This window comes from Opisthocomus hoazin, unplaced genomic scaffold, assembly GCF_030867145.1.
Source record: "Opisthocomus hoazin isolate bOpiHoa1 unplaced genomic scaffold, bOpiHoa1.hap1 HAP1_SCAFFOLD_115, whole genome shotgun sequence".
NCBI lineage: Eukaryota > Metazoa > Chordata > Aves > Opisthocomiformes > Opisthocomidae > Opisthocomus > Opisthocomus hoazin.
In genome coordinates this window covers 210,900-235,052 of record NW_027449069.1, presented here as the reverse complement: position 1 = coordinate 235,052, position 24,153 = coordinate 210,900, and the positions used below count along the sequence as shown (strand labels likewise).

The window sequence follows — 24,153 nt, the reverse complement described above, 5'->3', positions numbered from 1 at the left end:
GTTCTCTTCCAGCACCATTTTTGTGCCAGGTTTTGGAATATCTACCTGGCGGCACGCCGAGCCGTAACTGCCCCGGCGCGGGGCGGCGCAGCCCCGCTGCCGGCTCCCGAAGCCGACGGCGGGCGTGAGATCTACGCTTGCTGGGACAAAACGCCGGCGCTTCTCGAGAGCGCCTTGGTCCTCGCATCTCGGCGTGGCCGCTCCAGCGCTCGGGGGGAGAGCTGAAAAAGAAAACACAAAGGTAGAGTTAAAAAAGTGGTGAAGGTAAAAAGATGAAGGTAAAGGTAAAGCTAAAGCCACGAGGGTAGAGGTGAAGCTGAGCAGAACCCGCTCGGTTTGGGCTAGGGGCAAGCGGGACTAATGAAGGGAATAACCCGGGGCGTGAGTTCAGCTCACAGCTGTACTCACACCTAAGAGAAAATATTTTCAGCAGCCTGCTGCTGGTCCTGGACGACTTTGATTTGTTCCTCACGTGGGTTTTGAGGGGGTTTGGTTTATTTCCCGTGCGAAGCTTTTTGTGTAGGGGGTAAGTTTGTTCCCGCTCCTCGACTTCCGCTGTCCTCTCCTCGTATCGAGACGCTCGGGCTGCGGAAGCGCTGCCCGGAGCAGCGGAGGCCCGGCGGGAGCTCGGTTTGTTTGCACAAACAGCCAATACGCAGCGGGGGTTTCAGGTCTGGAAATAAAAACATCGAGGATAAAGTTGGCGAAAGGTGGTTCGTCACCGGGACGCGGGGCTGGCGCTGCGGCGTCCGTAAACGCGGGGTCCGAGGAGCAGCGCTCGGCATTCCCATTCCCAACAAGCCGGAGCAGCAGCCGCCTTCCCGGAGCGGAGAGCTACAGGCACGGCGCTCGCCGGCGGCTTCGGAAAGCAGGGAGGCAAATCTTGGGAGTGAACGAGGGGTTTGGGGGAAAAATCCTCGCAGCCACCGGCGCAAGGGCAGCTCGCCGGCGGGGTTCGAGTGCCCGGCAAGGCTTCGCTCCGGGGTTTGCGTTCTTTCTTTCCGCAAGCGTGGGCCGATGCGCGCCCTTGGAGCACGTCTCCCCTGTAAGGCTGTGTCTAAAGGCGTTAATTTGTCTGTCTTTTGGAATAATTACGTTGTTTTCTGTACCCAGATGTGACTCTCGTCCCTGTAAACTGCGCGTGCTCCGAATCGTTCCCTGAATCGGGCCAGGGCAGGTCAAAAAAACTAAAACAAAAATGCTAAAAACCGCAGGGCTGATGTTCCACCAAAAAAATCTCCTTTGTTTTTAATGTATTTCTGAGGCATGAACTCCTCCTCCTCCTCTGCAGCGGGGCTCCTACGCAAGGACACGCGGCCGCACGCCTTCCCCGTGCCGCGTGTGACCGCTCCGTCGACGTCAGCGTTGCGACCGCAAATAAAAGTGCCTGTTTGGACCTCGCTTCCGCCGCGCGCTTCCTTCCGCCCTCACCGCGCTCCGACGTCGCGGCGCAGCCTCTGCTGCGTTCGCTGCAGCCCGGCGGAGAGGGGCTGGGGATGGAGGGGGGCTCTGGGGAGCCGCCGGCCTGACGGCGCTCGTTAGCTCCTCTTCGTTGGGGCTTCTGCTCGGCTCCGCGGCGTTTTTCTGCCCGGCGGCGCAGAACACCTGGAGAAAGAGCCGAGCGCGACGGTGTGACCGATACCGCCGGCTTTTGCCCCAAAAAGGGGCCGCGGCAGCTGGCCTCAGCGCCCACCTCCGCTCTCCGCTTCCCGTTTCCAGAGCTCGAGGCCCCGCTGCCTCGCGGGTTTCGGCCGAGCACGAGGCACCGCCGAGCCCTCCCTGTCCCGCAGCAGACAGCGCTCTCCCGCAGAGGCTCCGCAGACCTTTCTGCGAGGAGGGAGCGCTCGTTTGGACGCGGGCAGCCACTGAGCTTCACCCTGGAGGGGAAGAGAAGCAGAAGACGTCTCTGAGATGGTTCCCCCGCTGCGTAACGGCGCGAGAAGGACCGGGCCGGCGAGGCAGGGGAGACCACGGGCTCATCCCCACCCCAGAGCGCCGGCGGCTTGACGCCAGGTTAATTAGGACGGAGCGAGGTTGTTCATCATTTTCCTCGTCCCTCCGCCTGCCGAGGCCGTCAGCGCTCTAACGAGAGCTCCTCTAACGAGGAGCCGTGGCCGGGTGGCACCCTCTGCCGCCACACCGACACATGGCAGGCAGCAGCTGCACGGAGGGTGCCAGGCACCCATGGGTGTCCCCTGCGCTGGGGGCTACAGAGCTCGGGGCTCTCCCGGCAGGACAGCGGGCTCGTGGCCAAACCCGGCTCGTGGCTGCCCCACGCTTCAGGCCCCCAGGGCTGGGGGTCCCTTCTGCCACAGACCCCCTCAGACCACTGGTCCCCCTGGGCCACCAGCCCAGACAGGCTACTGGGCCCCTCAGGCCACTGGTTCCCTCAGGCCACCAGCCCACACGGGCTACTGGTCCCTTCAGACCACTGGTCCCCACAGGCTAGTGGTCCCCTCAGGCCACCAGCCCCCATAGGCTACTGGTCCCTTCAAGCCCATCTCCTCAGGCCATGGACCCCCTCAGACCACTGGTTCCCTCAGGCCACCAGCCCACATGGGCTACTGGGCCCCTCAGACCACTGGTCCCCGTGGGCCACCAGCCCACATGGGCTACTGGTCCCCTCAGACCACTGGTCCCACCAAGCCACCAGCCCACACGGGCTACTGGTCCCCTCAGGCCACTGGTTCCCTCAGGCCACCAGCCCACACGGGCTACTGGTCCCCTCAGACCACTGGTCCCCCTGGGCCACCAGCCCACACAGGCTACTGGTCCCCTCAGGCCACTGGTTCCCTCAGGCCACCAGCCCACACGGGCTACTGGTCCCCTCAGACCACTGGTCCCACCAGGCCACCAGCCCACACGGGCTACTGGTCCCCTCAGACCACTGGTCCCACCAGGCCACCAGTCCACATGGGCTACTGGGCCCCTCAGACCACTGGTCCCACCAGGCCACCAGCCCACACGGGCTACTGGGCCCCTCAGACCACTGGTTCCCTCAGGCCACCAGCCCACACGGGCTACTGGGCCCCTCAGGCCACTGGTCCCACCAGGCCACCAGCCCACACAGGCTACTGGTCCCTTCAGGCCGGTCCCCTCAGGCCACGGACCCCCTCAGACCACTGGTCCCACCAGGCCACCAGCCCACACGGGCTACTGGTCCCTTCAGACCACTGGCCCCATCAGGCCACCAGCCCACACGGGCTACTGGGCCCTTCAGACCACTGGTCCCCACAGGCTAGTGGTCCCCTCAGGCCACCAGCCCCCATAGGCTACTGGTCCCTTCAAGCCCATCTCCTCAGGCCACGGACCCCCTCAGACCACTGGTCCCCGTGGGCCACCAGTCCACATGGGCTACTGGTCCCTTCAGACCACTGGTCCCACCAGGCCACCAGCCCACACGGGCTACTGGTCCCTTCAGGCCGCTCCCCTCAGACCCCTGCCCCCCTCAGACCCCTGCCCCCCTCAGGCCGGTCCCCTCAGATCCCCGCTTCCCTCAGGCCCTGAGGCCCCCGCTCCCCTCAGACCCCTGACCCCCCTCAGATCCCCGCTCCCCTCAGACCCCTGACCCCCTCAGGCTGCTCCCCTCAGACCCCTGACCGCCCTCACAGCCCCGCTCCCCTCAGACCCCTGACCCCCCTCACAGCCCCGCTCCCCTCAAGCCCCGCTCCCCTCAGACCCCTGACTCCCTCAGATCCCTGCTCCCCTCAGGCCGGTCCCCTCAGATCCCCGCTCCCCTCACAGCCCCGCTCCCCTCAGACCCTGCTCCCCTCAGACCCCTGACCGCCCTCAGGCCGCTCCCCGCAGACTCCTGACCCCCCTCACAGCCCCGCTCCCCTCAGGCCCCGCTCCCCTCAGATCCCCGCTCCCCTCAGATCCCCGCTCCCCTCAGGCCCCGCTCCCCTCAGACCCCTGACCCCCCTCAGGCCGCTCCCCGCAGACTCCTGACCCCCCTCAGATCCCCGCTCCCCTCAGGCCCCGCTCCCCTCAGATCCCCGCTCCCCTCAGGCCGCCGTCCCGGGCCGTTCCCGCCCCCGCGGGACACCGCCCCCCCTCTCCCCCGCCTCCCCGCACCGGGGGGGGGCGGAGGGACTCACCCGGCCCCGCCCCCTTCACCAACCTCTCCCCGCGCCTGCGCGGCCCCGCCCCCTCCCGCCGGCGCCTCCGCTACGTCACCCTCCCGCCGGCTTCCCCCATTGGCTCCCACCGCCGCGCTCCACGTGACTCCCCGTTCCCCCCCTCCTCGGCCCCCCCCCCCCCTTCCCCGCCACCCCGCGCACGGCCGCGCGCCCCCCGCCGGCGGCGGCTCCGCCCCCCGCGCTGCAGTCTCGCGCCCCGCCGCACCCCGCACCGCGGCCAGGCCCAGGCCCAGGCCCAGGCCCGGGCCTCGCCGCCGCCGCTCCGGGAGCAGCCGCAGGAGGAGGAGGAGGAGGAGGAGGAGGAGGGAGGCGGCCCCCGGTAGGAACCCGCGCCGCCTCCCCGAGCCCCGGGGCTGGCGGAGGGGGGGGGGGCGCCGAGGCGGGCCGGGGGGCGGTGCCGCGGCGGACGGGCCGGGTAGGCCCGGGTGAGGCGGGCGGCGGGCGGTGACCCGGCCCCCCCTTCCCCTCCTGCCTCCCTCCCGCTCGGCCCATTGTGCTGGGGAGACAAGATGGCGGCGGGCGGCCGTTGGGCCGGGGGTGAGTGAGGGGAGGGCGGGAGGGGGGGGGACACGGGAGTTTGGGGGGGGGCAGGGCCGCGCCACATCCCGCTCCCCCCCCGCCCCCCCCCCGATCCCCCGCATCTCCCCGCACCCCTCGTGCTGGGGGGGGGGTGTCACATCGCCGGGGGGGGGGGGGGAGGGGGGGGGTCGCGCCGTCCTCTCCCCCCCCCCCCTTTCCCGCCGCCGCCGCTTTGTTCTCGCCGCGCTTGCAAATGGCGGCAGCGCCCGCCCCCCTCCATCCCCCCCCCTCCACCCCCCCCTCCATCCCCCCCCCTCCACCCCCCCTCCATCCCCCCCCTCCACCCCCCCCTCCATCCCCCCCCCTCCACCCCCCCTCCATCCCCCCCCTCCACCCCCCCTCCATCCCCCCCCCCTCCACCCCCCCTCCACCCCCCCCCCTCCACCCCCCCTCCATCCCCCCCCCTCCACCCCCCCTCCATCCCCCCCTCCATCCCCCCCCTCCATTTCCCCCTCCATCCCCCCCCTCCATTTTCCCCTCCATCCCCCCCCCTCCATTTTCCCCTCCATCCCCCCCCCTCCATTTTCCCCTCCATCCCCCCCCTCCATTTTCCCCTCCATCCCCCCCCCTCCATTTTCCCCTCCATCCCCCCCCCTCCATTTTCCCCTCCATCCCCCCCCTCCATTTTCCCCTCCATCCCCCCCCTCCATTTTCCCCTCCATCCCCCCCCTCCATTTTCCCCTCCATCCCCCCCCCTCCATTTTCCCCTCCATCCCCCCCCCTCCATTTTCCCCTCCATCCCCCCCCCTCCATTTTCCCCTCCATCCCCCCCCCTCCATTTTCCCCTCCATCCCCCCCCTCCATCCCCCCCTCTCCATCCCCCTCCACCCCCCCACCCCCCCCATCTCTCTCATCCCCCCCCTCCATCCCCCCCCTCCATTTTCCCCCCTCTATCCCCCCCCCTCCATCCCCTCCTCCATCCCCCCCTCACCCCCCCTCCACACCCCCAACCCCCCCCTCCATCCCCCCCACCCGCGGCCGTGGGTTCCCCGTGCGGGGCCGGGATGGGGGGGGTCGGGGGACACACACGGGTTCGGGGTGGGGGGTTTAAACCCCCGCGTGCCCCCCGCTCGGGGCCGGGACCCCTCTCCTCCGGCCCCTTGGTGCCGGCCCCTCGCCCAGCCCGTTTTCCTCGCAGCCGCTCCGTTTCCGGATGGTTCAGTCGAGGGGAGAGAAGAGAAAAAATAAAAATAGAAAATAATAAAAATAAACTGAAAAAAGAAATCCTCCCTGCTCGGCAGGAGCCAGCGGCTGTCGTTGGCCCCGCGCCGCGCCGGGCCACCTGGAAGAGCTCCGGCGAACAAAAGCGAAGGTGCCGGGGCTCCGCGCTCCCCCGAGCGTCCGCAGACCGGCGCGGTTTTGGGCGAAACGTCGCAGATTTCGAACCGGGGAAGCTTCCCCCCCCCGGGCTCAGCCCCCCAGCCGGCGTTTCGGGGCGCGCGCTCGTCCCGGCGGAAGGCTCCGAGCGGGCGCGGGGTTTGTCGGTGCCGCGAGGCTCCGGACGGCGGGGGAATTTCAAACTTTCTCCTTTTTTTTTTCCAGATTTTGAAGGCGCGGGGCCGGGAGCTGCGCGGCCCCGAGCGCGCTCGTGGTTTTTGGCGTGTCCCGGGGCGCTTTTCCCCCGCGACGCCGGGGTTCCCCCGCAAATCGGCTCCTGGGGGTTTGGAGAAGAGCGGGAGCGCCCGGCTCGTGGGGAGCGGGGCTCCCCTTTCGCCGGCGTTTCACCCATTCCTCGCCTCGCTCGGAGGAAACGAAGGGAGATTTAAGAAAAATTAACGGCAGCGCGTACGGGCTCCTGGGGACCCGACCCGCCGAGCGCGGGCGGGCGCCTCGTGGCTGCGTGCGGGTAGCGGGAGGAGTTCTCCGCGCCCGGCGGGCGCCGACGTCTGGGTTTAATTATAACCAGACCGGGCGCGTGGCGGGGCCGGCGTCCCCCCGCGCGTGAAGGTGTGCGGGGTCGGGGTCGGAGCGGGGCACGGGCGGGTGCCGGCTCCACAGCGAGCCGCGGAGCGCGTTCCGCAGGGAAGGGCCGCGCCGGAGCGGGGTCTGCGGGCGTCGTCGCCTTTCTCCGGCGGCGTTTTCGGAAGCGGTGCTGAGCGGGCGGCTGCGGTGAGGCAGCGGTGGGTGCTGATGATGGCGACCGTCGTCTGCGGGTGCTGGGGCTCTGCCTGTGCCCCGCTGGGGCGAGCGCCGTGAAGCGGCGCTTGGGGATTCTTGGGGTTACCCCGACACGTTGGGCGTTCGCGGGACGAGGATCACCCCAGTGTGCGGGGGTTGGGAAGGACCTCTGGGGTCCCCCAGCCCAGCCCCCTGCCCAAGCAGGGGCACCCAGAGCAGGGGGCACAGCACCGCGGCCAGGGGGGCTGGAATATCTCCAGAGAAGGAGACTCCACAGCCTCCCTGGGCAGCCTGGGCCAGGGCTCCGTCACCCTCAGAGGGAAGAAGTTCTTCCTTGGGTTCAGCTGGAGCTTCCTCTGCCCCAGTTTGTGCCCGGTGCCCCTTGTCCTGTCGCTGGGCACCACTGGAAAGAGTCTGGCCCCGTCCTCCTGACCCCCCCCTGCAGACACTGACCGGCATTTCTAAGGTCCCCTCGCAGCCTTCTCTTCTCCAGGCTGAACCAGCCCAGCTCCCTCAGCCTCTCCTCCCAGCAGAGATGCTCCAGTCCCCTCCTCATCCTCGTAGCCCAGCACTGGACTCTCTCCAGTAGCTCCTCATCTTTCTGGAACTGGGGAGCCCAGAACTGGGCTCTCTCCAGTAGCTCCTCATCTTTCTGGAACTGGGGAGCCCAGAACTGGGCTCTCTCCAGTAGCTCCTCATCTTTCTGGAACTGGGGAGCCCAGAACTGGGCTCTCTCCAGTAGCTCCTCATCTCTCTGGAACTGGGGAGCCCAGAACTGGGCTCTCTCCAGTAGCTCCTCATCTCTCTGGAACTGGGGAGCCCAGAACTGGGCTCTCTCCAGTAGTTCCTCATCTCTCTGGAACTGGGGAGCCCAGAACTGGGCTCTCTCCAGTAGCTCCTCATCTCTCTGGAACTGGGGAGCCCAGAACTGGACCCAGCACTGCAGATGGGGCCTCCCCAGGGCAGAGCAGAGGGGAAGGAGAACCTCCCTGACCTGCTGCCCACACTCCTCCTCATGCACCCCAGGACCCCGCTGCCCTTCTTGGCACCCAGGGCACGCTGCTGGCTCAGGGTCACCCTGTCGTCCCCCAGCACCCCCAGTCCCTCCCCGCAGAGCTGCTCCCAGCAGGTCGCTCCCAGCCTGTACTGGTGCCTGGGGTTGTCCCTCCCCACATCGAGAGTTTTGGGCCACGTTCACGACAGCGGATCGAGCAGCCGCGGACTCTTACGCCGGTCGCGTGGCAGACGCCGATGCCGGCGGGTCGGTCCCAGCGGGCACGAGCGCTTCTCTGCTCAGGGTCCCGGGGCTCGAAGAGAGGAGCCGAGCGCTGGGGTCTTCGCGCGAGGGGGTCTCCGGGCTGGGGCTGTCGGGGCGGGCTGGTTCCCTTCGGGAGCGGGCGGCTGCCGTTCTGCCTTCGGCTGCGGAGTTTTGGAGCTCGCTCGCGCCGGCTTCGGAAGCGGAGTCGCCGCTGTGGGGTCTGCGCCGCTTCTTCCCGGAGCCGTGAGCGAAGGGGCTCGGCGCGGCGGCTGAGCTCGCCGGGGTTGGTCCTGAGTAGAAGCGGGCTCGTTTGCTCGGGGGCTGTGAAATGATTTTTGGGGTAAAATCAGTGTCCGGCACAGAGACCCGTACCGACAGCCGCTTCCGAGCAGCGTGGCTGGAAGCTGTCACAGAACCCCAGCGTGGGGGGTTGGGAGGGCCCTCTGGGGTCCCCCAGCCCAGCCCCCTGCCCAAGCAGGGGCACCCAGAGCAGGGGGCACAGCACCGCGGCCAGGGGGGCTGGAATATCTCCAGAGAAGGAGACTCCACAGCCTCCCTGGGCAGCCTGGGCCAGGGCTCCGGCACCCTCAGAGGGAAGAAGTTCTTCCTCGGGTTCAGCTGGAGCTTCCTCTGCCCCAGTTTGTGCCCGGTGCCCCTTGTCCTGTCGCTGGGCACCACTGGACAGAGCCTGGCCCCATCCTCCTGACACCCACCCTTGAGATACAAGCATTTCTAAGGTCCCCTCTCAGTCTTCTCCAGGCTGAACCAGCCCAGCTCCCTCAGCCTCTCCTCCCAGCAGAGATGCTCCAGTCCCTCCTCATCCTCGCAGCCCTCCTCGCCTTGCAGGAGCTTGGGGAAAAAATCGGTTTTAATGGGAAAGGCTCTTGGGAATGAGGAGCCGAAGCGATGCAGAACGAGGAGGAGGAGGGAGAGCGAAGCTGTCGGGGCTGCGGCTGGGGCTCCTGGGGCGTCTTTGCGTCTCGGGGAGCTCGGGCGAGGGCAGGGTTCGGAGCGCTGGCCTGGCTGAGCCGTCGGGCGGTAACGAGCGTGCGGGGCTCGTTAACCCGCCGGGCGGGCAGAGGCGAGCGGCCGGCGCGCTCGGGGACGGCAGTCGCTGCGAGCTGGGGTGGCAAACCCGGCTGCGGTCGCCGTCGTGGGCGCTGGTGGGGTCTCGAGGGTGCCAGTCGTGGGGAGCGGGGAAACTCGGCTGTCCCAGACGAGTTCGGGTTCTGCTCCTTTCTGTTGCCGCTTCCGATCGCCGGGGCCGGGCCGGCCCGGCGGCATCGCTAACGGGCGTGCTGTCGCTTGCAGGTGACGGAACAGCGTGCTCCTGGTACGGTCTCCTCGGTGGAAGACTCTAAATAAGCACATTTGGGACGCTTGGGCAGACATCCAAGAGCCAAAATGGTGAGGGTCGGGAGGCGTCAGGCTCGCGAGAGAAGCGTCGGCGTTTGGGCGCTCGCTAAAGCTGTTCCCAAATCCCTTTGCAGCGACCCATGCGGATCTTCGTGAACGACGACCGCCACGTGATGGCCAAGCACTCGGCCGTCTACCCGACGCAGGAGGAGCTGGAGGCGGTGCAGAACATGGTGTCCCACACGGAGCGAGCGCTCAAAGCCGTGTCCGACTGGATCGACGAGCAGGAAAAAGTCGGCGGGGAGCAGCCAGAAACGGAGTCCATGGAGACGGCAGCCGAGGAGGAGAACAAGGAGGGAGGGTAAGGAGCGGCGCCGAGGGCGCTGCGGGAAGCAGTGCGGCTTCTTCCTTAAATTAGGGAAAAATCCCCCCGCTGAAGGTGGGGAAGTTGTTTTCCCTGGTGTGGGATTAAGAGGGATTAACTCACAGAATCACAGAATAGTAGGGGTTGGCAGGGCCCTCTGTGGGTCCCCCAGCCCAGCCCCCTGCCCAAGCAGGGGCACCTACAGCAAGGTGCACAGCACCGCGGCCAGGGGGGCTGGAATATCTCCAGAGAAGGAGACTCCACAGCCTCCCTGGGCAGCCTGGGCCAGGGCTCCAGCACCCTCAGAGGGAAGAAGTTCTTCCTCGGGTTCAGCTGGAGCTTCCTCTTCTTCAGTTTGTGCCCGGTGCCCCTTGTCCTGTTGCTGGGCACCACTGGAAAGAGCTTGGCCCCATCTTCCTGACCCCCCCCCTGCAGACACTGACCGGCATTTCTAAGGTCCCCTCGCAGCCTTCTCTTCTCCAGGCTGAACAAGCCCAGCTCCCTCAGCCTCTCCTCCCAGCAGAGATGCTCCAGTGCCCTCCTCATCCTCGTAGCCCTGCGCTGGGCTCTCTCCAGTAGCTCCTCATCTGTCTGGAACTGGGGAGCCCAGAACTGGGCTCTCTCCAGTAGCTCCTCATCTTTCTGGAACTGGGGAGCCCAGAACTGGGCTCTCTCCAGTAGCTCCTCATCTCTCTGGAACTGGGGAGCCCAGAACTGGACTCTCTCCAGTAGCTCCTCATCTCTCTTGAACTGGGGAGCCCAGAACTGGACTCTCTCCAGTAGCTCCTCATCTTTCTGGAACTGGGGAGCCCAGAACTGGGCTCTCTGCAGTAGCTCCTCATCTCTCTGGAACTGGGGAGCCCAGAACTGGACTCTCCCCAGTAGCTCCTCATCTCTCTGGAACTGGGGAGCCCAGCACTGGACTCTCCCCAGTAGCTCCTCATCTCTCTGGAACTGGGGAGCCCAGCACTGGACTCTCCCCAGTAGCTCCTCATCTCTCTTGAACTGGGGAGCCCAGAACTGGACAATTCACCCGGGGTTGAAGCGGCTCGCCCCGCGCGGGTGCGGTGAATCCTCCAGCGAGGGCCGGGAGTCGCGCTGAGCCGCGCGGATCTGCCCCTCGGTGGGTCCTGCGGGTGCTGAAGGCGGCGTGGCCGTGCCCGGTGTGTTCGCAGGGATCAGAAGGCCACTGAGCAGCTGACCAGGACCCTGCGCGGCGTCATGCGCGTCGGGCTGGTGGCCAAGGGGCTGCTGCTGAAGGGGGACCTGGACCTCGAGCTGGTTCTGCTCTGCAAAGACAAACCCACGGCCGACCTGCTGGAGAAGGTCGCCGACAATCTCGGCGTACAGCTCGCTGTGAGTGCAACCCGGCGGTGGCGGGGTGCGAAACGGGTCCGAAACGGTGAAAAAGGCGCCGGCGGCGTTTGTTTCGGTGCCACCTTTCTGTCCCGGCGCAGCGATTTGCGCAGACGCTGGTGGTTCTGGAATCGCCGCGGTAAATAAACTCCTCTTCATCAGCTTTGTTTGGAGACCTCGGGCCTGGCGGGGAAAGGGCGTCGCGAAGCGCTCGGGCGCGGCCCCGACGGTCGCTGAGCGGTGAAACTGCGTTGCAGGCCATCACCGAAGACAAATACGAAATAATCCAGTCGGTCGGCGACGCCGCCATCGTGATCAAGAACACGAAAGAGCCGCCGCTGGCGCTGACCATCCACTTGACGTCGCCCGTCGTCCGGGAGGAGCTGGAGAAGCAGCTGGCTGGAGGTACGGGGGGCGGAGGCCGGGCGCCAGCCGGGGGGGCACCCGCACGGCGCCGGTGCTGCCTCGCCGACCGAGCGTGCTCTTCAGTTTCACCCGGAGCGGCGACCGGTTGTTTTTGTGCAAATTGGAAATTCCCCGAGACGCCGCCGAGCTGGCGGTCGCCGTTTGTGCGGGCCGAGCTTCCGAAACTGAGCAGCACCTTTCCGGTGGGGTCGTGCGCCTTTTTTCTGTGATTTTTCTTTTTGAAATCCTTTTTTTGTTTTTATTATTTTCACTTGGGCCTTTAGTTCACTGATACGCCATCTCGTTGCGTTAATCTCGGTTTGTACCTAGCCACGCGCGTGGCCTCCACAGCGACGTAAAAACACAAACCAGATACGTTTAAAGCAAAAAAACCAAACCCACCAAACTCTGGAAGGCTTCTTGTGGAATGACTTGCATGTACGTGAGAGCGGATGTTCCACGCCGTTTGTGTTGCAGCAAGAATGATGGGTGCTCGGGGTCTCCTGGCCGGGCGGTTCGAGCAGCCGACCTTCGGCGCTCCGGGGAGCGGTGCAGAGTTTTGGATGAAGTTAGCTTCTCCCCTCGCTCTCAAATTCCCTTTGGAATAAGAACTCCCAGACTGGTGGTTTTTTTTTTTAAATTTTTTTCTGGCGCTTGAGCTGCTCCGCCGCGATGGGCTCGGCGGCGCGGTGCCGGGCGTCGGACGCCCGCTCTGTGCGCTAGGCCTTACCTAAAACCCCGGGCTGGAGAACCTCGGAGCGTTGTCGAACCGTATCTTCGGTTTTGCTGCAGCACAGACTGGGAAATACCTTTGTGCTCTCTTGCCTGTCTCTGGTTTTGATATCTGACCTCGTCTGCCGAGCCTTCTAGTCTGTCCGTTGTAGGGACGCTGGACCTTTGACCAACAGGACGCTCTCTGTCACGGGTTGGGGCCGGGGCAGTCAAGCCTTACGGGCGGAGGGGGCTCCCTCGATCTTCGCAAAGCTCTTCCCTCTCCCCCCACTCCTCCGCTAAAGCCAAACGCGGGGTGGGGGCTGGTTTTTAAATTTCCCCTTCGTTAACCCATCACCGGCCACTTCATTCGAGTCACGGAGGATTTCTGTCCTCTCCCACCGAGCCTCACACCCCATCATCTCCTCCTCCTCCTCGTCCTCGTCGCAGGACTTCAGTCCATCCCCGTTAATTGAACTTCCCCCATCTCTGCAGTTTGCATTTGTAAGCGAGGCCGCCAGGCGAGCGCGCTGCAGACCCCCCCCCAGCCCCCCCGCCCCGCCAGGTACAGGGTCTAGGGTCTGTCGGGAGCCTCAGCTGCCCGTCCGGAAGCTGCCTCGTCCCCTCTCCGCCTGGCAGAAGCCCCTTGGTCAAACTGTGCCTTGTCTTCTTATTCCATCCATGAATAGAAACGCTATCAGGCACCGACTCCCCGGACGTTCTGGACAGGCAGAAATGCCTTGCTGCCTTGGCGTCACTGCGGCACGCCAAGTGGTTCCAGGTTTGCATTTTGTTCTTATATTTGTCTTTAAGTAGAAAATTCGTAAACTGTTAAGGGGCTGACTGGTTTTTTTGTTGTTTTTATTTAAAGTATTTTAACGTCGGATGGTAGTTAGAGGCGCCGAGCGTAGCGGCTGTCAGCGGTGCAGTTGCTAAAGAGGCACGAACGCGCGTGACGCGTTCGGCGGGCGCCGTGTTCTAAGAGCAGAGGCGTAGCTGCTGCTTTGTGCTAAGAGTAACGTTGCCTTTGTGCCCTGCGGTGCCTGGTCACGGTCGCGCGAAATCCCGTTCGCCCTTGACAAAGCAGCACCGCAGAGCCGAACGTCCGCGGGCGGGCGGGCTCGGCGCTCGTGCTGAGCGCGCGTCCGCTTCCGATCCCCGCTCCAGGCCAGGGCGAACGGGCTGAAGTCGTGCGTCATCGTGATACGAGTGCTGCGAGACCTCTGCACCCGCGTTCCCACTTGGGCGCCGCTGAGAGGATGGGTAATTGTCCTGCTTGCTTTCCTTTTTTTCTGGGGGGGAGGAGGGTTTGGTACCGCTTCTCCAAGCTGGCGTTGGGCTCTTCACAGCCCGTTTCGGGAGGTGGAGGCCGGCGCGGTGCGAGCCGGGGGTCTGCCCTGAAAAGCGGCGCATCGGACGCCTGCGGCGCAGACCGCTCCATCGCCGGAGTCGCTGCGGTGTCGGTCGTTAAATCGTTTGTGAATCGGAAGCGGCGCGAGCGAGCGCCCGCCTCGGCTCCTCTCACCCTTCCAAACTTGTCTTTTCAGCCTCTGGAGCTGCTGTGTGAGAAATCTATCGGCACCGCCAACAGACCCATGGGTGCTGGCGAGGCTCTGAGGAGGGTCCTGGAGTGCCTCGCCTCGGGCATCGTCATGCCAGGTTAGGTGGTTCTCTGCATTTACATTTCAAAGCGAAGCCGAAGCGAGAGGCGGGCGAAGCCCCGAGGCGCGGGTCAGAAACCCCCCGTGACACGTGCGCAGCGCAGAAAGCCCCCGGCGTAGGCGGGTGCTACCGTACCGCGCCGCCACGTCGGGCACGTGTGTTCAGAGCTACGGACCCACGACCTTAAACCCCCCGCAGGGAGAGGCACCAGTTCCTACCAGCGTAAAATTGGTTCCCTGAGTGGCCGTGAGCAGCTTCCCTGCTCGTTGTACGGGTGAAACAGCCCAGGCGAGTTTCAGAATGTTGGACGTTGGCTGGATCGTGTCGGTCCGTGTTCTTCGAGAGATGAGTGTTGATTGATGCCAAAGGGAATACTTAGTTTAGTTTCTTTAGCAAACACCAGGATAATTCTCTGCATATCTTCCTTGTTTCCTGCCTTCAGATGGTTCTGGTATTTATGATCCTTGTGAAAAAGAAGCCACTGATGCTATTGGGCATCTAGACAGACAACAAAGGGAAGATATCACACAGAGTGCTCAGGTATAGTTTTGACTACAGATGTTACGAAAACTTAATCAGTTCGACTGACTCTGAACTTCCATATTGGTTGACGGTAGTATAGTAACCTCGCCGAGGTCGGTGGTAGCTGTTTTAATATCTAGTCAAGTAAAAGAAATACCAGTGGGTCCCGCACCAATGAGGAATGTGTAGCTTGGCCAACCAGAGGCGAAGAATCAGGCTTTAAATAGTGACTTGCTACCGCGACCCGTTTTTCGGGTCGAACCTCGAAAATTCGGAGAGTCCTATTTAAACCGATGAGGATTTCGGTGTAGGGGTGGGCAGAATGTTCCCGTCGGAAGCTGTGCAGGGAACAGAGAGTGGAGTGGCCGCCCGCGCCTCCCAGTAACACACGTTTCGTCTTTCTAGCATGCTCTGAGACTAGCTGCTTTTGGCCAGCTTCACAAAGTCTTGGGGATGGACCCTTTACCTTCCAAAATGCCCAAGAAACCAAAGAATGAGAACCCCGTTGACTATACTGGTAGGTACTCAGCGACAAAAAACCCAAACCCGAACCCGGGCTTGTGCTGCTGGGAGCCGGAATACCGAAGGGTTTGTGTCGCGCTCGTTGCAGTCCAGATTCCTCCCAGCACGACTTACGCTGTCACCCCGATGAAGCGTCCCATGGAGGAGGACGGGGAGGAGAAATCTCCCAGCAAAAAGAAAAAGAAGATTCAGAAAAAAGGTATTGAGCTAACGAGAGGTAGGTGCCAGTGGCTGCCCGGGAGCCGTTCCGAGGCGGGCGGGGGGCAGGCTGGCGAGGGGTCGCTCGGGGGCGAGGCGGCGGAGAGGGGCGACGGGGCGCGGGGGTCGAGAGAAAGAGAAACCTGGAGACTCTGAGAGCGTTTTGCTCGGCGTAGCTTCCTCTCGGGAGGAGCAGAACGCGTCGCAGGACTTGTCTGAAATCGGTTGTGCTGCTTCGAGGGAGGACCAACGCCCGCAAACTCTTTGGTTTTTTTCCCTGTTCAGAGGAAAAACTCGAGCCTCCCCAGGCCATGAATGCCCTGATGAAGCTCAACCAGCTCAAACCCGGGCTCCAGTACAAACTGGTCTCTCAGACCGGCCCCGTTCACGCTCCCATCTTCACCATGTCGGTGGAGATCGACGGCAGCACGTTCGAGGCGTCGGGACCTTCCAAAAAGACGGCCAAGCTGCACGTGGCCGTGAAGGTAGGGCCCGCGCGCCTGGACCCCTGCCGCGGCGCGGCTGGGCTGCTGACCCCGCGCCGAGCCGGAACGGGAGGGGCGGGGGCAGTCACGACGTGGGAGAACAGCGTCATCAACCTGTCGCGACAGGCAGGGGAGGATTGAAACGCCGCGGCGGCGTAGTCTGTTGAGCGTGAAGTCTCGGGGCAGAGGACTTCAGCCCTCCTCGGCCGGGTCGTGCCGGCGGGGTTCGGGGAATGCCTAGCGCGCGAGCAGAGTTAGTAAGAGGATTCCTGAGCAGCCTTCTCGAGGATTTTCCCCCAGGTGGGGTCCTTGGAGGTGAGAGCTGTTGAGTAACCTCCTCTCCGCCGCTCCTTCCCCTAGGTGTTGCAAGATATGGGTTTGCCCACAGGAGTGGAAGGCAAAGAATCCGGGAAAGGAGACGAATCGGCAGAGGAAACGGAACAGAAACCGGTCGTCGTCGCTCCTCCTCCCGTGGTAGAAACCGTCTCGACGCCCACCGCCGCTTCTCCTCCCTCCGATCAGACCCCCGAGGTGAGCGCGGTCGAAGAGGGGCCGTCGGGCCGCCCCGGCGCGTGGGGCGATGGCGCGGGGCAGCGGGGTACAGCGGGGTGCTGCGCCGGTGCGCTCCGAGCCCCGGTGCTGTCGCGAGGCGGCGAGAACATCGGGCAAGCTTCTTCCAAGCTTTGCGAAGTGACGTGTTTTGGAAGCGCCCTGGAGTCCTTCAGGGTTCTTCTCGGAGTCTGATCGCTGCTTCTCTGCTCGCAGAATGTGAAACAGCAGGGACCAATTCTGACGAAGCACGGCAAGAACCCGGTGATGGAGCTGAACGAGAAGAGGCGCGGGCTGAAGTACGAGCTGATCTCCGAAACGGGCGGCAGCCACGACAAGCGCTTTGTCATGGAGGTGAGGTGGCTCCCGGTCCTCTCCCCGTGCCTCCGTCCCGGCTCGGAGAGCCGTGGCTTCGTAGCCGTAGTGAGAATTTAAAACCGTGGAATCGTGGGGTGGTTTGGGTTGGAAGGGAGCCCTGGAGATCGCCGCGTGGGCAGGGACGTTTGCGCCACGTCCCGTTGCTCAAAGCCTCGTCCAGCCTGACCGTGAGCCCCGCCGGCTGCTGGAGTTGTCCCCAGGCACCATAAAAAAAAAGGGGGGATTTTCCCAGGCGGCGGCTTCTTTCCGTTTACGTGCGATGATCTGATCCCGTTCAAAGGTGGAGGTTGACGGGCAGAAATTCCAAGGAGCCGGTTCGAATAAAAAGGTGGCGAAAGCCTACGCTGCTCTGGCCGCGCTAGAGAAGTTGTTCCCGGACGCTCCCGTTGCCATCGAGCAGAACAAGAAGAAGAGAGCCCCGGTGCCGGCTCGGGGAGGGCCCAAGTTTGCCGTGAAAGTAAGTGAATTGGCGACTCGACGACCTCGGGGCGTGACGGACGGTTCTGCAGCACCGGCGTCCCCCGCTCTGCGGTTCTGAACTCTTTTTTGGGAGGGGGAATAATTGAACGTGCAGAGAAACGAGGATCTGCTCCTGGCCGTTGGGGTTTAAGGCAGAAATACCGTCGTTTGTTACAAAAAACAGCCTCTGTTTCACGGAGATGACCCTGATTTGGTACCCGACCCCGCTGCTCTTGGCGTAGCCCCGCTTCCTTCCAGGGAAGGTGGGTACTGGAGACGTTCTGGAGCTCCCGTGGAAGATTTTGGGTACTGGACACCTTCTGGAGCTCCTGTGGAAGGTTTCAGGTACCGGAGATGTTCAGGAGCTCCCATGGGAAGGTTTTGGGTACTGGAGACGCTCGGGAGCTCCATGGGAAGGTTTTGGGTACTGGAGACGTTCTGGAGCTCCATGGGAAGGTTTTGGGTACTGGAGACGTTCTGGAGCTGCATGGGAAGGTTTTGGGTACTGGAGACGTTCAGGAGCTCCATGGGAAGGTTTTGGGTACTGGAGACGTTCTGCAGCTCCATGGGAAGGTTTTGGGTACTGGAGACGTTCAGGAGCTCACATGGGAAGGTTTTGGGTACCGGAGACATTCAAGAGCTCCTGTGGAAGGTTTCAGGTACCGGAGATGTTCAGGAGCTCCATGGGAAGGTTTCAGGTACCAGAGGTGTTCTGGAGCTCCATGGGAAGGTTTTGGGTACCGGAGACGTTCGGGAGCTCCCATGGGAAGGTTTTGGGTACTGGAGACGTTCGGGAGCTCACATGGCAAGGTTTTGGGTACTGGAGATGTTCAGGAGCTCCATGGGAAGGTTTTGGGTACCGGAGATGTTCAGGAGCTCCATGGGAAGGTTTTGGGTACCGAAGATGTTCAGGAGCTCCATGGGAAGATTTCGGGTACTGGAGACGTTCTAGAGCTCCATGGGAAGGTTTTGGGTACTGGAGACGTTCAGGAGCTCCATGGGAAGGTTTTGGGTACTGGAGACGCTCGGGAGCTCCATGGGAAGGTTTTGGGTACTGGAGACGTTCTGGAGCTCCATGGGAAGGTTTTGGGTACTGGAGACGTTCTGGAGCTCCATGGGAAGGTTTTGGGTACTGGAGACGTTCGGGAGCTCCATGGGAAGGTTTTGGGTACCGGAGATGTTCAGGAGCTCCCATGGGAAGGTTTTGGGTACTGGAGACGTTCAGGAGCTCCATGGGAAGGTTTCCGGTACCGGAGACGTTCAGGAGCTCCATGGGAAGGTTTTGGGTACTGGAGACGTTCGGGAGCTCCATGGGAAGGTTTTGGGTACTGGAGACGTTCGGGAGCTCCATGGGAAGGTTTCAGGTACCGGAGATGTTGAGGAGTTCCATGGGAAGGTTTTGGGTACCGGAGACGTTCAGGAGCTCCATGGGAAGGTTTTGGGTACTGGAGACGTTCAGGAGCTCCATGGGAAGGTTTTGGGTACCGGAGATGTTCTGGAGCTCCCATGGGAAGGTTTTTGGTACCGGAGACGTTCAGGAGCTCCGTGGGAAGGTTTTGGGTACTGGAGACGTTCGGGAGCTCCATGGGAAGGTTTCGGGTACCTGAGACGTTTGGGAGCTCCATGGGAAGGTTTTGGGTACCGGAGACGTTCAGGAGCTCCATGGGAAGGTTTTGGGTACCGGAGACGTTCTGGAGCTCCATGGGAAGGTTTTGGGTACTGGAGATGTTCAGGAGCTCCATGGGAAGGTTTCAGGTACCAGATAAGTTCTAGAGCTCCCATGGGAAGGTTTTGGGTACTGGAGACGTTCAGGAGCTCCTGTGGAAGGTTTTGGGTACCGGAGACGTTCAGGAGCTCCCTGGGAAGGTTTTGGGTACTGGAGACGTTCGGGAGCTCCATGGGAAGGTTTTGGGTACTGGAGACCTTCAGGAGCTCCCTGGGAAGGTTTTGGGTACCGGAGACGTTCGGGAGCTCCATGGGAAGGTTTTGGGTACCGGAGACGTTCGGGAGCTCCATGGGAAGGTTTTGGGTACCGGAGACGTTCAAGAGCTCCATGGGAAGGTTTTGGGTACCGGAGACGTTCGGGAGCTCCCATGGGAAGGTTTCCGGTACCGGAGACGTTGAGGAGTTCCATGGGAAGGTTTTGGGTACCGGAGACGTTCAGGAGCTCCATGGGAAGGTTTTGGGTACCGGAGACGTTCAGGAGCTCCATGGGAAGGTTTTGGGTACCGGAGACGTTCAGGAGCTCCATGGGAAGGTTTTGGGTACCGGAGACGTTCAGGAGCTCCATGGGAAGGTTTTGGGTACCGGAGACGTTCGGGAGCTCCATGGGAAGGTTTTGGGTACTGGAGACGTTCAGGAGCTCCCATGGGAAGGTTTTGGGTACCGGAGACGTTCTGGAGCTCCATGGGAAGGTTTTGGGTACTGGAGACGTTCGGGAGCTCCATGGGAAGGTTTTTGGTACTGGAGACGTTCGGGAGCTCCATGGGAAGGTTTTGGGTACCGGAGACGTTCCGGAGCTCCATGGGAAGGTTTTGGGTACCGGAGACGTTCCAGAGCTCCTGTGGAAGGTTTCGGGTATCAGAGATGTTCAGGAGCTCCAGTGGGAAGGTTTCAGGTACCAGAGAAGTTCTAGAGCTCCGTGGGAAGGTTTTGGGTACCGGAGACGTTCAGGAGCTCCGTGGGAAGGTTTTGGGTACTGGAGACGTTCAGGAGCTCCATGGGAAGGTTTTGGGTACTGGAGACGTTCTGGAGCTCCATGGGAAGGTTTTGGGTACCGGAGACGTTCAGGAGCTGCATGGGAAGGTTTTGGGTACCAGAGACGTTCAGGAGCTCCCTGGGAAGGTTTTGGGTACTGGAGACGTTCAGGAGCTCCCATGGGAAGGTTTTGGGTACTGGAGATGTTCAGGAGCTCCAGTGGGAAGGTTTTGGGTACCGGAGACGTTCAGGAGCTCCCATGGGAAGATTTCAGGTACCAGAGAAGTTCTAGAGCTGCATGGGCAGGTTTTGGGTACCGGAGACGTTCAGGAGCTCCATGGGAAGGTTTTGGGTACCTGATACGATGAGAAGCTCCCGGGAAGGTTTTGGAGCTCCATGGGAAGGTTTTGGGTACTGGACACCTTCTGGAGCTCCATGTGGAAGGTTTTGGAGCTCCATGGGAAGGTTTTGGGTACCTGAGACGTTGAGGAGCTCCCGGGAAGGTTTTGGGTACCTGAGACGTTGAGGAGCTCCCAGGAAGGTTTTGGGTACCAGAGACGTTCAGGAGCTCCATGGGAAGGTTTTGGGTACCGGAGACGTTCAGGAGCTCCATGGGAAGGTTTTGGGGTCTGGAGATGTTCAGGAGCTCCGTGGGAAGGTTTTGGGTACCGGAGACGTTGAGGAGCTCCCGGGAAGGTTTTGGGTACCTGAGACGTTCAGGAGCTCCCATGGGAAGGTTTTGGGTACCGGAGATGTTCGGGAGCTCCATGGGAAGGTTTTGGGTACTGGAGACGTTAGGAGCTCCATGGGAAGGTTTCAGGTACTGGAGATGTTCAGGAGCTCCATGGGAAGGTTTCAGGTACCAGAGAAGTTCTAGAGCTCCTATGGGAAGGTTTTGGGTACTGGAGACGTTCAGGAGGTCCATGGGAAGGTTTTGGGTACCGGAGATGTTCGGGAGCTCCAGTGGGAAGGTTTCAGTTACCAGAGACGTTCGGGAGCTCCATGGGAAGGTTTTGGGTACCGGAGACGTTCAGGAGCTCCCATGGGAAGGTTTTGGGTACCAGAGACGTTCAGGAGCTCCCATGGGAAGGTTTTGGGTACTGGAGACGTTCAGGAGCTCCAGTGGGAAGGTTTTGGGTACCGGAGACGTTCAGGAGCTCCCATGGAAAGATTTCAGGTACCAGAGAAGTTCTAGAGCTGCATGGGAAGGTTTTGGGTACCTGAGACGTTGAGGAGCTCCTGGGAAGGTTTTGGAGCTCCATGGGAAGGTTTTGGGTACTGGACACCTTCTGGAGCTCCGTGTGGAAGGTTTTGGAGCTCCATGGGAAGGTTTTGGGTACCTGAGACGTTGAGGAGCTCCCGGGAAGGTTTTGGGTACCTGAGACGTTGAGGAGCTCCCAGGAAGGTTTTGGGTACCGGAGACGTTCAGGCGCTCCATGGGAAGGTTTCAGGTACCGGAGACGTTCAGGCGCTCCATGGGAAGGTTTTGGGTACCTGAGACGTTCAGGCGCTCCATGGGAAGGTTTTGGGGTCTGGAGACGTTCAGGAGCTCCATGGGAAGGTTTTGGGTACCGGAGACGTTCTGGAGCTCCATGGGAAGGTTTCAGGTACCGGAGACGTTCTGGAGCTCCATGGGAAGGTTTCAGGTACCGGAGACGTTCAGGCGCTCCATGGGAAGGTTTTGGGTACCGGAGACGTTCAGGCGCTCCATGGGAAGGTTTTGGGTACCGGAGACGTTCGGGAGCTCCATGGGAAGGTTTCAGGTACCGGAGACGTTCTGGAGCTCCATGGGAAGGTTTTGGGGTCTGGAGACGTTCAGGAGCTCCATGGGAAGGTTTCAGGTACCGGAGACGTTCAGGAGCTCCATGGGAAGGTTTTGGGTACCGGAGACGTTCGGGAGCTCCTGGAGGTTCCTGACCCCTCTCTCTCTCTCTCCCCCCAGCAGCACAACCCGGGCTTCGGCATGGGGGGCCCCATGCACAACGAGGTCCCCCCTCCGCCCAACATGCGCGGCCGCGGGAGAGGCGGCAACATGCGAGGCCGCGGCCGAGGCCGGGGCGGGTTCGGCGGCAACCACGGCGGCTACATGAATTCGGGTGAGACGCCGCCGTCGCCGCCCGCTCCCCCAAGCCCCCCGCTCGCGTCTCGCCGCGCCGCGGGAGGCTCCAGCCCGTCGTGCGCCTCATTTTTTTTTTTAACTTTTATTTAAATATTTCCTTCTCGTTCAGGCACCGGGTACGGAAGCTACGGCTACGGAGGGAATTCGGCCACGGCGGGCTACAGTAAGTGGGTTTTCATCTTTGGAAGGCGTCGATGTGGCGGGGGCGCGAGGCTCGGACGGGGTCGCGGTGCCGCGCTCGCGCCGGAGCCCGCCGCAGCGCCGCTCGCCTTGGCGCCGGCGACCGGCGGCTCGCGTGCTGGCTTTAAAAGTTAAAAAGCGCGGATCCAGGTGACTTCACGTTCCCTCGAAAACGGTGAATATTTTAAATTTCTCTGCTTTGAGCCACGTGAAGCGATCGGCCACACTTTTGAATGGGATTTGCCCGAAAAGAGGCGGCGATTTGGTCCCGAGAAGGAGCCTTCACTGGGGGGTGACAGGAGCAGAGAAATCTAAAAGCTGACTTGCGAATGTGGCGCATTCTGCCAGCTGCCAAAGCGTTCTAATTTTATTTCTCTGCTCTGTCTCCCCCTTTTGTAGGTGACTTTTTCACAGACTGCTACGGCTATCATGACTTTGGGTCTTCCTAGAGCATCCAAAAGCCTTGCACCCAAAAAAAAACACAAAAAACCAAAACCAAACACAACTTTTTACTCCAATTTTCTCGAACTCCAAAACCCAAAGTGTTCGTGCCGTGTCGCTGTGCTTCACTGGGTTTCTCGACAGTGGCTTCCCACCGCGGCTGCCCGGAAGGTCCCCCGGCCTGCGCGACGCGAGGCGGTGGCGGTTTTTAGCGCGGTTTCCCTCTGAACGTGGCCGCGGCGATGTCGGCAGCGGGGGGAACCGATCGCCCGGGGACGTTTTTGTGCGCTTGGCACAAATTTCCAAGCCAGCTCCGTTCAGCGTAAAGGCAAAAACAAACAAACAAAAAAAAAGCCCATCTTTGCTTTTTATGGAAAGCATTATTTTTATGAAACTGGAGTGTTTTAATCGACCTTTGTCTTAATTCACGGCAGGTTTTGTACAAAATTCGAGCCTTTTAATAAACGCCAGCAGCCGGGCGTGCGCCTCTCGCCGCGGGGAAAGCTTTGCGACGTCTCCGTAGCGCAGCCCGGCTCCGCGGGCGCGCGAAACGTCCGCCCGTACGTGGAACCGCGCGCGCTGAACCTCGCGCCTCCGTCCTCCGCCACGCGCGGGCGGCCACGGCACGGCGGGACTGACGGGGCCGGGAGCCCCGGCGCGCTTCCACGGGGCTCGGCGCCGCGCGTCCCGGCGCAGCGGTCAGCGCCGAGGCGTCGGTACCCACTGCGGGAAACCGCGCCGGTCGCTCCGCGGCGACGCTCCCCGAGCAGCAACGGCCGAAAGCGCAGCCCCGCTCGCACGCGCCTCGCCCCAACGCCGCGGCGACGCCTGGAGAGCCGAACCTCGCCGGTCAGGGCGCGCGTCTCCGCGCCGCGAGGCTTCGCCACCCCGGGTTCTTGCCGCGGCGTTCGGGGGGTTTTTTTTTTCCCCCCCCTGTTTTGCTCGTCGCTGTTCTTAGCTGCGCCCTCGCGGTTTTGTGAGGCTTCGACGACGGCGCCGCGAACCCGGCCACGGCGCCGCGAACCCGGCGATTCGCGAAACGAAAGCGAAACGAAAACCCTCTGACCTGCGGAGCGCCGGGGCCGGAAGAAAAAACTCCCGAGGTGTGAAGAAGGACGCTGAAACTGCTCCTGGCAACGCCCGCCCCGGGTTTTTGGGGAGCCCTCGTTTGGGGGAGCGACTTTTTATCTGCTGGGGAGCGGGTCCCGGCCCCAGCCCGGTGGGAACGCGCCGCACCCACGCGTCGGCGTAACGACCGGCGCGCCGGGCGTTCTCAGCTTCGACTCGGCGAAAGCTGCGACCCCTCCGATGTCCAGACAGCATTAAACCTCGTCGTTTCCACGTGAGGTGTTGGGTATCAAATGGGAATTGCGGAGATGCTGGCGTGGGAGAGACCCGAGCGGGCCGCAGCCGGCGTTTCCACGGGCCCAGCCGCGGCGTCTCGCTCCGGAGAGGCCCCCGGGCCCCCTCCGGCCGCGGACGGGGGGTTTCGGGCGAGGGACGGCGCTCGGTGCTCCTCCCGCCGCGGCGCTCGGGGCTGCGGAGGAATCGGAGACGGAACCCGGAGTCGGCGCAGCTCGGTCGCGATCCGGCGCGGGAGAGGGGGAAAGCCGGGCGCGGGGAGTCGTGCCGTAGCGCGGGGGCCGCAGCCGAGA

At 62.7% G+C, this 24,153-nt stretch overlaps 2 protein-coding genes across 9 annotated transcripts in view; one reads left to right on the top strand and one right to left on the bottom strand.

The window, feature by feature from the left end:
• The first annotated feature begins 4,390 nt into the window (after positions 1–4,390).
• On the top strand, positions 4,391–23,104 carry ILF3 (interleukin enhancer binding factor 3). 8 transcript variants are annotated; one of them, XM_075412577.1, is made up of 18 exons: positions 4,391–4,458; positions 9,406–9,501; positions 9,585–9,811; positions 10,990–11,170; positions 11,428–11,575; positions 12,976–13,067; positions 13,454–13,549; positions 13,834–13,945; positions 14,391–14,488; positions 14,876–14,987; positions 15,081–15,209; positions 15,476–15,675; positions 16,036–16,206; positions 16,441–16,578; positions 16,883–17,059; positions 21,701–21,854; positions 21,987–22,040; positions 22,933–23,103. In XM_075412577.1, exons 2-18 carry the CDS (start codon positions 9,499–9,501, stop codon positions 23,019–23,021), a joined length of 2,181 nt encoding a protein of 726 aa, XP_075268692.1. In that variant the 5' UTR covers positions 4,391–4,458; positions 9,406–9,498; the 3' UTR covers positions 23,022–23,103. The 8 variants fall into 8 exon arrangements, with proteins under 8 accessions (XP_075268692.1, XP_075268695.1, XP_075268693.1 ...); XM_075412580.1 differs by lacking the exon at positions 4,391–4,458 and adding an exon at positions 4,544–4,676 and having other exon boundaries at positions 15,081–15,191; positions 21,704–21,854; positions 22,933–23,104; XM_075412578.1 differs by lacking the exon at positions 4,391–4,458 and adding an exon at positions 4,544–4,676 and having other exon boundaries at positions 21,704–21,854; positions 22,933–23,104.
• Positions 23,105–23,197: 93 nt separating this feature from the next.
• QTRT1 (queuine tRNA-ribosyltransferase catalytic subunit 1) overlaps positions 23,198–24,153 on the bottom strand; it is a 4,668-nt gene continuing 3,712 nt past the window's right edge. Inside the window, 3 exon segments of the mRNA XM_075412547.1 lie at positions 23,198–23,221; positions 23,341–23,564; positions 23,680–24,035. Of these exon segments, the coding sequence (XP_075268662.1) occupies positions 23,198–23,221; positions 23,341–23,564; positions 23,680–24,035 (604 nt within the window).

What these genes read in the sequence shown, in the direction of transcription:
- ILF3 (XM_075412577.1), top strand. An exon ending in CTCGGGCATCGTCATGCCAG is followed by an intron (nt 13,946 to 14,390) that starts GTTAGGTGGTTC and finishes TCCTGCCTTCAG; the next exon opens with ATGGTTCTGGTATTTATGAT. An exon ending in CGGCGGCTACATGAATTCGG is followed by an intron (nt 21,855 to 21,986) that starts GTGAGACGCCGC and finishes CTTCTCGTTCAG; the next exon opens with GCACCGGGTACGGAAGCTAC.